This window comes from Stegostoma tigrinum, chromosome 23, assembly GCF_030684315.1.
Source record: "Stegostoma tigrinum isolate sSteTig4 chromosome 23, sSteTig4.hap1, whole genome shotgun sequence".
In the NCBI taxonomy this organism is placed as follows: Eukaryota; Metazoa; Chordata; class Chondrichthyes; order Orectolobiformes; family Stegostomatidae; genus Stegostoma; species Stegostoma tigrinum.
In genome coordinates, this window is record NC_081376.1 from 31,265,228 (window position 1) to 31,279,215 (window position 13,988).

General features: G+C 43.5%; 1 protein-coding gene across 4 annotated transcripts in view; it reads left to right on the plus strand.

Annotated features, from left to right (window-relative positions):
- Positions 1–13,988, plus strand: part of abca3b (ATP-binding cassette, sub-family A (ABC1), member 3b) — a 98,831-nt gene that overhangs the window by 17,299 nt on the left and 67,544 nt on the right. For 2 of the 4 annotated variants that reach the window (XM_048552533.2, XM_048552535.2), the window contains exons 6-10: positions 285–544; positions 883–999; positions 7,892–8,015; positions 9,491–9,664; positions 11,841–12,022. In XM_048552533.2, the coding sequence (XP_048408490.1) occupies positions 285–544; positions 883–999; positions 7,892–8,015; positions 9,491–9,664; positions 11,841–12,022 (857 nt within the window). The remainder of the gene's footprint in view (positions 1–284; positions 545–882; positions 1,000–7,891; positions 8,016–9,490; positions 9,665–11,840; positions 12,023–13,988) is intronic. The other 2 variants (XM_048552534.2, XM_048552536.2) reach the window with 1 other exon arrangement.

The following is a 13,988-nucleotide window of genomic DNA, read 5'->3' on the forward strand; positions in this document are numbered from 1 at the left end:
GTGAGAATATGAATACAGAGATCACATAACTCAATATTTATTTTTGTATTCAGATGAGGGTAAATGTATTTCTGAATTCCTAATTTGCTGTGTTATCTTTTAACTGGAACATTGTGTTTAAGTAACGAGTCATCTATGATTGTTGTTACCATAGTATGAAAGTAATGAATTATTCCCGTATTCTGATAAACTTGTAATGTTTTCAGAAAGACACATTGTTCAAGATTATTACTTAATTTCATAATGCAGTTTACACACTTCTTTTGTTCTTTGGGTTTTCTAAGGTTATTACCGCGAGGGCTTCCTGGCAACACAGTTCGCAACAGACAGAGCCATTATCAAGTATCATGCCAACCAAGAAGCAGCCAAATGGCTTACATCATTTCCAGTAGAAATGCTGCGATTCCCTTTCCCCCCCTATACTGATGACCTCTTCATTTTGGCAATCCAAACACAGCTTTCACTACTGGTCATGCTGAGTTTCACCTACATGGCCCTTAATGTTACCAAAGCAATTGTACTGGAAAAGGAAACCAAGCAAAAGGTAAATGTCGTGCTCGTGTGTGTGCGCGTGTGTGTGTGGCATGCATGCATGTGTATGCAAACTTGTATGCACATCTGAATTTGCCTGTGTGGGTGTATATGTGCATCCAAGCCTACACGCATTTATCTGTGTGTATGTGTTCATGTGTGTGTTTGGATTGGTCAGAACATTTTATTCTTTCTTCTTTTGTTGAACCTTGATGTGGTTATTAACTGCACGCTACTTAATATTTTGCGATGTTTTGTTCTGTGGTAGTTCATTGTTTTCTTTCCAAGTGATTGTTGATGTGATGTGACGGCTGGTGGTTTCTCATGTCAAATTTGCCACTGTTTTTCCAGGAGTACATGAAGATGATGGGACTTAACAACTGGCTGCACTGGTTGGCCTGGTTCTTCAAATTCCTCCTCTTTCTCATAATTTCAGTATTTCTCATGTCTGTGCTGTTTTGTGCAAAGGTATGTTTTTGTTTCAAGTATTTTGTTCAGAGTTTTACCATTTCCTTCGCGCTCCAGTTGACATTGCAGCTTCCAGTCGTGGCTCAATAAGCTGCACTCTTGCCTTTTGAGTCAGAAAGAAATGGGTTCAAATCCCAATGCGGAGTCTCAGGTACAAATTATGGGCTGATGCTCTGCTGTGGTGCTGAAGAAGTACTGTTTAGAGGTGCTTTCATTTTGCTTCAGGTGTAAGTAAAAAGTGCTGTGTTATGAGTTCAGTGATGAGCTGAAAAGTTTTTCCCCGTATCTAGGGCAACATGTATCTTTTAACCGTTTATAAGTTTGTTTTTCTATCACATTTCTGTTTGTGGGAGTTTGTATAATTGGCTGTCACTTTACCGTCAGTAAATTGTGACTACATTTCAAAAGTTCCTGACTGACTGCAAAGTGCATAAAGGACATTACGAGATTTTTTTTAATCATTCCCTGGCAAGGACAGCATTATTGCCCATCCCTAAATGCTGTGGGTCTGGATTTACTTTTACGCCAGACCAGGCCAGATGGCAGTTTCCTTCCGTAAAGGATGTTAATGAACCAGAGATAATGGGAACTGCAGATGCTGGAGAATTCCAAGACAATAAAATGTGAGGCTGGATGAACACAGCAGGCCAAGCAGCATCCCAGGAGCACAAAAGCTGACGTTTCGGGCCTAGACCCTTCATCAGAGAGGGGGATGGGGAGAGGGAACTGGAATAAATAGGGAGAGAGGGGGAGGCGGACCGAAGATGGAGAGTAAAGAAGATAGGTGGAGAGAGTGTAGGTGGGGAGGTGGGGAGGGGATAGGTCAGTCCAGGGAAGACGGACAGGTCAAGGAGGTGGGATGAAGTTAGTAGGTAGCTGGGGGTGCGGCTTGGGGTGGGAGGAAGGGATGGGTGAGAGGAAGAACAGGTTAGGGAGGCAGAGACAGGTTGGACTGGTTTTGGGATGCAGTGGGTGGGGGGGAAGAGCTGGGCTGGTTGTGTGGTGCAGTGGGGGGAGGGGACGAACTGGGCTGGTTTAGGGATGCAGTAGGGGAAGGGGAGATTTTGAAACTGGTCAAGTCCACATTGATACCATATGGCTGCAGGGTTCCCAGGCGGAATATGAGTTGCTGTTCCTGCAACCTTCGGGTGGCATCATTGTGGCACTGCAGGAGGCCCATGACGGACATGTCATCTAGAGAATGGGAGGGGGAGTGGAAATGGTTTGCGACTGGGAGGTGCAGTTGTTTGTTGCGAACTGAGCGGAGGTGTTCTGCAAAGCGGTCCCCAAGCCTCCGCTTGGTTTCCCCTCTTTGTAGGTTACGTGGAACAGTCCATCTTCCGCACCTACACAGGCCCCAAACCCCACCTCTTCCTCCGGTACATTGATGACTGTATCGGCGCCGCCTCTTGCTCCCCAGAGGAGCTCGAACAGTTCATCCACTTCACCAACACCTTCCACCCCAACCTTCAGTTCACCTGGGCAATCTCCAGCACATCCCTCACCTTTCTGGACCTCTCAGTCTCCATCTCAGGCAACCAGCTTGTAACTGATGTCCATTTCAAGCCCACCGACTCCCACAGCTACCTAGAATACACCTCCTCCCACCCACCCTCCTGCAAAAATTCCATCCCCTATTCCCAATTCCTCCGCCTCCGCCGCATCTGCCCCCACAATAAGACATTCCACTCCCGCACATCCCAGATGTCCAAGTTCTTTAAGGACCGCAACTTTCCCCCCACAGTGATCGAGAACGCCCTTGACCGCGTCTCCCGTATTTCCCGCAACACATCCCTCACACCCCGCCCCCGCCACAACCGCCCCAAGAGGATCCCCCTCGTTCTCACACACCACCCTACCAACCACCGGAAACAACGCATTATCCTCCGACACTTCCGCCATTTACAATCCGACCCCACCACCCAAGACATTTTTCCATCCCCTCCCCTGTCAGCTTTCCGGAGAGACCACTCTCTCCGTGACTCCCTTGTTCGCTCCACACTGCCCTCCAACCCCACCACACCCGGCACCTTCCCCTGCAACCGCAGGAAATGCTACACCTTTCCCCACACCTCCTCCCTCACCCCCATCCCAGGCCCCAAGATGACATTCCACATTAAGCAGAGGTTCACCTGCACACCTGCCAATGTGGTATACTGCATCCACTGTACCCGGTGCGGCTTCCTCTACATTGGGGAAACCAAGCGGAGGCTTGGGGACCGCTTTGCAGAACACCTCCGCTCAGTTCACAACAAACAACTGCACCTCCCAGTCGCAAACCATTTCCACTCCCCCTCCCATTCTCTAGATGACATGTCCATCATGGGCCTCCTGCAGTGCCACAATGATGCCACCCGAAGGTTGCAGGAACAGCAACTCATATTCCGCCTGGGAACGCTGCAGCCATATGGTATCAATGTGGACTTCACCAGTTTCAAAATCTCCCCTTCCCCTACTGCATCCCTAAACCAGCCCAGTTCGTCCCCTCCCCCCACTGCACCACACAACCAGCCCAGCTCTTCCCCCCCCCCACCCACTGCATCCCAAAACCAGTCCACCTGTGTCTGCCTCCCTAACCTGTTCTTCCTCTCACCCATCCCTTCCTCCCACCCCAAGCCGCACCCCCAGCTACCTACTAACCTCATCCCACCTCCTTGACCTGTCCGTCTTCCCTGGACTGACCTATTCCCTCCCCACCTCCCCACCTACACTCTCTCCACCTATCTTCTTTACTCTCCATCTTCGGTCCGCCTCCCCCTCTCTCCCTATTTATTCCAGTTCCCTCTCCCCATCCCCCTCTCTGATGAAGGGTCTAGGCCCGAAACGTCAGCTTTTGTGCTCCTGGGATGCTGCTTGGCCTGCTGTGTTCATCCAGCCTCACATTTTATTGTCTATGTTAATGAACCAGATGAGTTTTTCCCAACAGTTGACATTGGTTTCTCAATCATCGCTAGAATCTTAATTCAAGTATCTTATTGCACTCAGATTCAATTCTGAGCTATGGCAAGATTCAAAACTGGGTCCCCAGACCATTAGAGCTAGCAAGAACTGCAGATGCTGGAGTCAGAGATGACACAGTGTGGAGCTGGAGGAACACAGCAGACCAGGCAGTATCAGAGAAGCAGGAAGGTGTCATTTTGGGTCGGGACCCTTCTTCAGAAATGGGGAGAGGGAAGGGAGCTCAGAAATAAATAGAGAGAGGAAGGGTGGGGCTGGGGAAGGTGGGTGGGATGGTGATAGGTGAGTACAGGTAGGCAGTGGTGGAAATTGGTCAGTGGGATGGGAGGGGCGGATAGGTCGGATAAAAGATGGACAGGTTGTGTCCAGTCAAGGAGGCGGGGATAAGAGGGAGCGTTGGACATCAGATGAAGCCAGAGATGGGGAGATTTTAAAACTGGTGAATTCCATGTTTAGGCCATCAGGCTTTAGGCTTCTAAGGCAGAATAAGAGGTGTTGCTCCTCCAGTTTGCAGGCGGTGTCATTGTGACACTGGAGGAGGCCCAGGAAGACCATATCTAGAGCATCTGTGCTCTGTATGCGACAAATGACAACACAATCCGGTTGCCAATCGTTTTATCTCCGCCCTCCTACTCCCTGGGTGACATGTCCATCCTAGGCCTCCTCCAGTGTCACAATGACACTATCCAGAAACTGGAGTAGCAACACTTTGTATTCCACCTCAGGAGCCTACAGCCCGATGGCCTAAACATGGAATTCACCAGTTTTAAAATCTCCCCACCCCCGGCTTCATCCCATGTCCAACCCTCCCTCTTATCCCCGCCTCCTTGACGTGACACAATCTGTCCATCTTCTGTCCCACCTATCCGCCTCACCCATCCCACTGACCAATCCCCATCACTCCCTATTTGCACTCACCTTCATCATCCCACCTACCTTCCTCAGACCCACCCCTCCTCTTTCTAATTATTTCCCAGCTCCCTTCCCTATCCCCATTTCTGAAGAAGGGTCCTGACCCAAAAAGTCAACGTTTCTGCTCTTCTGATGCTGCCTAGCCTGCTGTGTTCCTCCAGCTCCACACTGTGTTGTCCCCAGACGATTAGCTGTGTCTCTGGATTGACAGTGAACTGATAATACAATCAGACCATCACCTCCCCATTTACAAAAGGTGCACTATAAATGCAAGTCCATCACTGTAACTTAGTTAAAGTTTCTTGCTAATGGGAGACTCAATTTGGTTCGTGATGGTATCCTCTTATATTTGTGACATATTATGACATTTATTGCTGATCCCCTCTGTAAGTTTAGTGTACTCATCGTCTCTTCCTCCTGCATCCTTTAGTAGAATTTTTAACCTATAACAAGATGGATGGGTAAATTAATGTGGTTTTAATTAGCCTTATTTTCTTTGACTTCCTATGTCCCCACACCAATAATACCTGCATATTATTTTAATTAAAGATGTTAGGTCTTGTTAAAAGAATACAGTAACATCCAGATATTGTAAACTGTAAATCCAATTGCCTTGCCATATTTGAGCCTTTTTCAAAGATTTTCTCTTTGATGTTAAGGATATTTTTCTTGACACTACATGTGTGCTGACAAAATGGTTTGCCCCAGCTGTTTTACAGGGAAGCATCTTGACATCTCAAACTTGAAGGAGTTATAGCTCATAAATTCCTTTATCTCTTTTCAGTCAATTTTATTTAAAGGATTTAGGTAACGTTTTAAGCAATCCACTCACACAATGTGCATGTGCATCCACTGACTAACATATACAACTAAATGAAACTGCAACCAGAATCTACAATAATGGGCTTTAGTTTCTTGGAACTAATATAATTCCTCTGCCCGATTAGTATCACTAAGTTCTCTAATCTCAAACCTTCAGTATTATGTGTAATTTTGAAAAGGTTGTTATTTCATTTAAGATAGTCATTCTATAATCATATTTCAAGTTACATCCAAAGCACACATTAACCAATACCGCAAGCATTCCTGGGTTGCACTCTGCTGTTGCAAAATTCTCAGCAGTAACTCTGACTTCACTGCTGTTAGTTATTACTCTCATTTTGGATTAATTTTTGGCTTGTAACTGGCCAATCTTGCATCACCACTATCATTGAATCCTCCATTATTAATGTTACTGCTGAATGTTTCATTTCAGTCATAAAGGCCACTGGGAATAAATGATTTTCTCGGAATTGTTTTTAGGATTTCAGACATCTGTTTCAAAAGTATGTTTTGTTTTGTAAATATAACTCAGGATGATACTAGGAATCTATCCATGTTTAACACCTCGGTGCAGTTCCATAATTTAAAGGGAAACTAAGAACTAAGCTAAGAATGTCCAAATAGATTATCTTCAGTCTTGCATATAGTCTGTTAAATTCCATTATATATTCTTTTATAGAACATTCATCCTGTTTTCAGACTATCAAAACCTGACCCTGCCTGATATGCATTTTCAGGTCATCTTTTGTTATTTTAAATTTTCTTCATCAATGTTTGGTGCACTTTGCACTTGCTTTCTACTGAAAAGGATTCTTAGTTTCCAAACTTCACTTTCAGGCTACTAATGTCAGTTTAGATTCAAACCAATCTGAGATAGAAACCAAGATACATATTTGATATCAACTGTTTGGACATGTTATGCAGTGCTTTTATCAACATCATATTCTGAGATGGGACTGAACTTTCTAAACACACTACCACTACACCATAAGAAACAAACAGTCTCCCAACAGACATGTATTTTTGTTGAAATGGGGGTCCTCAATTTACAAACGCTCGTACTTAAGAATGCAGTCCCAAACGGGGATGTAATTTTAAATACCTGATGCACAAACATTTCCTGTATTTGCAAACAGTTGCTTTATATTGTCCTGCATTGTGTTCTGACTTATTTACAAATTGACTTGTAAACAGACTCCGGAATGGAATACATTCGCAACCCAAGCACTGCCTGTACTAGTAAATACTAACTTTTGCAGTTTCTTCTCCACCTGTCTCACCTGATCCCTCTTTTTTGTTTGTTTATATCCAGAATTGCTTTCAAACATAACTGAACATAACGTTTTCCCCCATGATGAAATCATCCGTGTTCCTTTGCACTTTCATCCACTGCCATTAGATCACCTGAGTTTTCAATTGATCAGTTTACCTACAAAGCCGATTAGTGACAATGTGTTAACACCAAAGCTGAGGGAAAAGGCGAGGGAAAACGGAGAGGACTGAATCAAAATATAATTGGAGAGGGAGATAAGGCATTCACCTCCTGCAGTGTCCATCTCAGTCTCAAAGTGCTGAGAGTATTAGTGGACACTGTGTTCCGTCTCCAAGGACATCAAGGCTTGAATGTAGCTGCAGAAAAGAGGAAGGCAGTTGGGAGGTATGAACTCCTCCACAGCCTGCTGCCTGGACCTGTTAATGGCCTCTGTGGCCAGGCCCAGGTGCCAACCCCATTGCACCCAAAAATCAGGAGTGTGGGGCTGAAGTGCAGCCAAAAGAGTGATCCTCTTTCTATATACCCTGTCAATTGAGGCTGTTGAGGCATAGCAGTAGTGTCCCTACCTCTGAGCCAGGAGGCCTGGATCCAAGTTCCACCTGCTCCAGTGCTGTATTATAACATCCCTGTAATTAGAAAAAAAATCTACCCAATCAATTAATTAATCAATTCTCCCCATCATCTGCTTTCTCAGTATTAATCCATTGGGGTATGGCATCTTTGTGGCTCAGTGGTCATGTCCAAGAGGCTCAGATTCAAGCCCCATCTGCACCAGAAGAATGTTAATAATATCGCTAAATTGGTTGATTAAAAAATATCTTTTAGTCCATGAGGTTGGATTGATGGGGATATCTGTTTGATGAGTTTACTAGTTTTCCAGTGACTGATGCATCATAATTGCTTGTTCTTACTATTTGTTTTGCTCAGCAGATGTCCAAACAGGGAGCTGTGCTGAGCAACAGTGATCCCACCCTAATATTTGTGTTTCTCCTGCTGTTTTCAATTTCCACGATTTCATTCAGCTTCATGATCAGCGTCTTCTTCTCCCGAGGTATGTGCCCTGGATCTGTTCCAGAGACAATGACAGCTATATTCATTGGATTGTATTTAATTTTGTTTAGTGTTACAAAATAAAATTTACTGCACAGAGCCAGAAACATTGTAGTGATTTATTTAACAGAATAAATGGAATGGTACCATGCAGAAGTGGCCATTAAAGCTATCATTTGCACTGAATATCAGTTTGGATCTTTTAGAGCTTAAATTCTTGAGTATGGCAGTAAGGAGCAGAGGAAAAGTGTGCTTTATCCACTCCTAGGTTGTTAAATGGACAGGTAGTTCTCCTGTAACTTGATAGTTGTGCTCTTGAGCAACCTCATGCTATCGAAAATCACATTATAGGGAAATTGCTATACTGTACAATAAAAAATTTGTGTTATCCAAACAATGTCCACTATTCATCAAACGCATTATAGCCAATTTGTGTTTATGAAACATGCATTATAGAAGAATTAAGCAAAAAGTAATTCCAAGGATTAAGGACTTCAGCTATATGGATAGATTAGAGAAGTTGGAGTTATTTTCTCAAGGAAAGAGGGAGAGGAGATTTGATAGAGCTGTTCAAACTCACTTGAAATAGAGTAGATCAGGAGAGACTGTTCTGTGATAAAGGGTCATAAATGTGGAACTCTGTATGACAGGGATGATTGAATTGAAAAGTACCGACTTTTAAGTGAAGCAAGACAATCCTATGCGGGAAGGGGGCATAGAGGGTTGCGTTGATGAATTTAGATGAGAACGGTATGAGGAGGTTCAAATGAAGCATGGACTGACCCCCCCCAAAACCTGTTTTTGTGCTGTTTAAATTAAATAATTTTATGTGAACTAGAGAGCACTAATTTTAGGTGATCAGCGAAGAACCAATAGTGAAATTACGTACCAGACGGTTAGGATCTGGAATACATTGCTTGAAAGTGTAGTTTAGTTGTAGCTTTCAAAGGGGAATTGGATAGGCACCTGAAATTAAAAGATTTGAATGGAATGGGATAAGGTGAGTAGCTTTGACAGAAAGTTGACACAAATGCAAGAGTTTGAATGACCTCCTTTGGTGATATAACTACTCCATGATTCTATATTAGTTACAGCTCAACAGAACATTTAGATTGGGCACCTGGGCTACTGTGAGCAATCCTTTGTGGTAAGGTTAGTAACCAGAGCTTCCTGGTGCTTTGCCGTATCCTGGTGTGGGCTGGACAAATGTATTTTCAGCTACGTGGGTGAAGTGTTCCTGAATAGGATTGGCATATATCAAGTTATTACTTTCGAGAGGAGAAACTGGAAACAAAGGACCTAGGGATATATGCTGAATTAGGTGATTTGTAGTACAGTTACATATGTATACTGTACCAGCCATCCCTGCAGGTACTTCACTAGAATCAGTTTAGATACTACTTCCAAAAAATGTATCTATCTATTGCAGAATGAGGTATGTATCTGCATTTTATGTGGCTTCTTCTCTGTTTACAGCTAATGTAGCTGCTGCAGTTAGTGGATTCCTGTACTTCTTTTCATATATCCCCTACTTCTTCATCGCACCTCGTTACCATACAATGACACACCCCCAGAAAGTGGCATCATGCTTGATCTCAAATGTTGGCATGGCACTGGGATGCCAGCTAATTGGCATGTTTGAAGGGAAAGGTAAGAGCAATGAGATTCTGTGCCAAAATTTACTTTTTATGGTGCTGTTAGTGATAATGTGAAGTGTCAGGTCAGGTTTCGGGTAACTGTTGTCTCCAAGTTCAACTCCTGGAGGAGCACATGATCTACACTTAAAATTCATTGCAATACTGTGGAGGACTTTAATCTGAGGCCCCAACAGCTCCCCTCTCTTGTTTAACAATGAGATGTAAAAGTTCTCACAGCACAATTTTAAAAAATAACAGGGAGATCTCCCTGGTGCACTGGCCAGCATTTTATCACCTAATCATCATCAAAAACAGATTAGCAATCTCAGTACTGTTTGTGGAATCTTGCTGTTGGTACATTGGCTGTTGTCAATGACTAATTTCAGAAGGGCTCGATTGGCTGTAAAGCTTTTTGGGACATCCTGAAGTCACAAAAGGTACTTTATAAATGTAATTATTTTCTTTTTATGTTTTCGAGATAGTCCATGTCCCATGGAGCAGTTTGTGCAGTTGGCAACATTGAATTGCTGACTATCTTGGAGTGCCACTTTCACACTGCCTTTGCCCTCCAGACACTCAGCTGTTTCTTTTCTCCATTCATTATTGGTATTAGCTGTACTGTTTTGCAGCTGTGCCTGTGATTGGCCTCTCTTCAAGAGGTATTACCTGAGTATGGACCATATTTGGCTTTCTGACCATTTGGTATATTTTGACTTTGGCAGAGTTGTCCCGTCATGGAGCACTGATGAAAGATGACCCTTTTCATTGAGGTTGATTTGTTTTGAGCAGGAATTAGTAAATTGAACTCTTTCAGATACTAATGTCATACATGACTGTATCACACACTTTCACTCCAGCCTTTCCTAATTATTTTAAGGACCTAATCTATTGTGTATTGCCAGTGAATAAATTGATGTATCATTCTGTGGGTAAATAGCTGTGCACAAAAGCAATAAAGTAACAAAGGGTTGTGATTTCCTGGCAAGACCAATTAGCAACTATGTGGCATTGAGCCATTATACTAGTTATTAAATGTACAGGTAGCTCTTCTATAACACGATAGTTGTGCCTTTGTGCGACCTCGTGCCGTAGAAAGTCACGTTATAGGGAAATCGCTATACGGTACAGTAAAAAGTTTGTGTTATCCAAACAATGTCCACTATTCATCAATTGTATTATAGCCAATTTGTGTTAACGAAACATGCATTGTAGCAGAAATACCTGTATTAAGATCTAATTTAATCAAATCATAAACTTTATTCCTATATTCCCCCACAGCTGTTTCCTTGCCTCTGCTTGTGATTCCTTGTCTTCTCTAGTTCTTCCTCATGGACTCTTCCCTGTCATTCTCTTCCACTGTCGTCCTCATTGTCTTGTCCTCTTCCACATTGCTATAATTTCTTCTCTTGGTACACTAACTCAGCCTCACTCACACTGCCTCCTCTTTTTTTACAATACCTCATCCTGCTCTCACACTTCCTTGCCTTCTCTTCGCCCTTCACATTGCCTCAATTTCTCTCTCACCATCTGTGGCTGCTGACCCTCTCTAAAGTTGCCTCACTTGTTAGATTCATTGTCTCACACTGTTTCACCCACCTTCAAACTACCTGACACTCCCTGACTCTTTCTGAAGTGCCTCAGTCCTCTCTCATCTCCTTCATGTGCTGCCTTACCCTCCACATGGTCAGGCACGTGCAACAGCTGCTTCACTCCCACAGCTGTGTATTAAATATTTTCTAGCATTTCGTTTGTCGTTAGCCTATGCAGAATAAATGTTGAGAAATTATACCTTCGGAGACAGTGAGACAATACAGATCGTCCCCAAACAGGAAATATGCTTAATTTTGTCTGATTATACATTGACACGCACTGTTTCTATTCAAAAGCTGTGGCAAATGCAGCGCAGAATGTACTGTGCTGCTACCCAGGACTATCATATTGTTTGATAACCAGTGTGTTTTAAATACCAGTGGGTTCAGAATGATTTTTTGCAAAGGCCATCATCAAATGGGGAGAGGGGAGATGTGTACAAAGTGAGAATTACAGATAACTGTCATAATGACTCTTGTGACCTTTTCAGACTGTAGTTATGAAAAGCCACACAATTCATCTGCACTCAGTGTTAATGCTGATGATTCAAGTACTTTCGGTTAATATTTATTTTCTGATTTCCTTCTTTTTACTTGAAGGTACAGGTATACAGTGGTCAAACATAAACATGCCCGTCAATGTGGATGACAATTTTACTCTTGGTCAATCAATGGCAATGCTGATTTTTGATTCAGTTGGTTACAGTTTGGTCACTTGGTATGTGGAAGCTGTGTTCCCTGGAGAGTATGGAATACCACAGGTCTGGTACTTTTTCATCTTGGTAAGTTGCTATAAACATTTCTGTAATTAGTAGGTAATTCAGTCAGTTCAGGAAGCAGTCTTGATCCCATGTTGACTGCTCTGAACCTGTATTCCTAGGTTCCTCATTTCCTTCAACCATCTTCAATAACTTATCTTGTTCCTAAATATTATAAAAAGGTGTGGAGCTGGAGGAACACTGCAGGCCAGGCAGCATCAGAGGAGCAGGAAAGCTAACATTTCGGGTTGGGACCTGCCTGCTGTGTTCCTCCAGCTCCACACCTTGTTATCTCAGACTCCAGCATTGGCAGTACCTACTATCTCCTAAATATTATACTGGTTTCTGCTGCAAATCATTTATGCTACATAGTACAAGTCAATTCTCATCTTCAACAAGAGAGAATCTTAGCTGTTTCCCCATGATGTTCATGGCACCATCATCACTGATTCCCCCACCAATCCTCAAATTTTAGGGTTATAATTTACCAGAAACATAACTGAACCAGGTATAAACATAGAGCAGCTACATGTGCAGATCAGGGGCTGGGAATTCTGTGGCAAGTAACTCACTTTCTGACACCCCAAAACCTGTCCACCATCTCCAAGGCACAAACCAAGAGTACTTGCATCAGAGCAGCAATGTGCTAAGGGTCCTCTGATAGCATTTTCCACACTTGCAAACTCTGCAACCAAGAAGAATAAGGGCAGCAGATGCGTGGGGCCACCGTCATCTGCAAGTTCCCTTCCAAGCCAGACATGGAGCAAATAATCCTGGCAATTCAGTCCAGGCATAAAATAAAGTGATAGCTCCAATGTGAGTCACAATAACAGGCTCTGTTCCGTTCAGATTCCAAAATGACTAATAATACTAACTAGTAACTAGCAATTGGATACAAAATTGGCTTGAAAGTAGGAGACAGAAGGTGGTGGTGGAGGGTTGTTTTACAGACTGGAGGCCTGTGACCATTGGTGTGCCACAAGAATCGGTACTGCGTCCATTCCTTTTCGTCATTTATATAAATGATTTGGATGTGAACCTAAGAGGTTTGGTTAGTAAGTTTGCAGATCATACCAAAATTAATGATGTAGTGGATAATGAAGAAGGTTATCTCAGAACAAAACAGGACCTTAATGAGATGGGCCAATGGGCTGAAGAGTGGCAGATGGCATTTAAATTAGTTAAATGTGAGGTGTTGTGTTTTGGAAAGGCAAATCAGGACAGGACTTGTATAGCTAATGGCAGGGTCCTGGGAAGTGTTACCAAACAAAGGGACCTAGGGGTGCAAGTGCATAGTTCCTTGAGAGTGATGTCACAGATAGACAGGGTGGTGAAGAAGGTGTTGGCATGCTTGCCTTCATTAGTCAGTACATTGAGTAGAGGAGTTGAGACAGTTGTTGCAGCTGTACAGGATGTCGGTTAGGCCACTTTTGGAATACTGCATTCAATTCTGGTCTCCCTGCTATAGGAACGATATTGTTAAACATGAAGGGATGCAGAGAAGATTTACAAGGATGTTGTTAGAATTGAGCAAAAGGGAGGGGCTGAATAGGCTGGGACTTTATTCTTCGGAGCATCGGACGCTGAGGTTTATAAAACCATGAGGGGGATGGATAAGGTGAATAGCCAAGGTCTTTTTTCCAGGGCAGGGGAGTACAAAACTAGAGGCCATAGGTTTAAAGTGAGAGTTTCTTGAGGTTTCAGGTACATGAACAGGAATGTGTTAATGCAGTTGTACAGGGCCTTGGCGAGACCACACCTGGAATATTGTGTACAGTTTTGGTCTCCTTTTCTGAGGAATGATGCTCTTGCTCTCGAGGGAGTGCAGCAAAAGTTTACCAGGCTGATTCTGGGATGGCAGGTCTGAAGAGAGATTGGCTAGGTTGGATAGTAGGAACTGCAGATGCTGGAGAATCTGAGATAACAAGGTGTAGTGCTGGATGAACACAGCAGGCCAAGCAGCATCAGAGGAGCAGGAAGGCTGACGTCT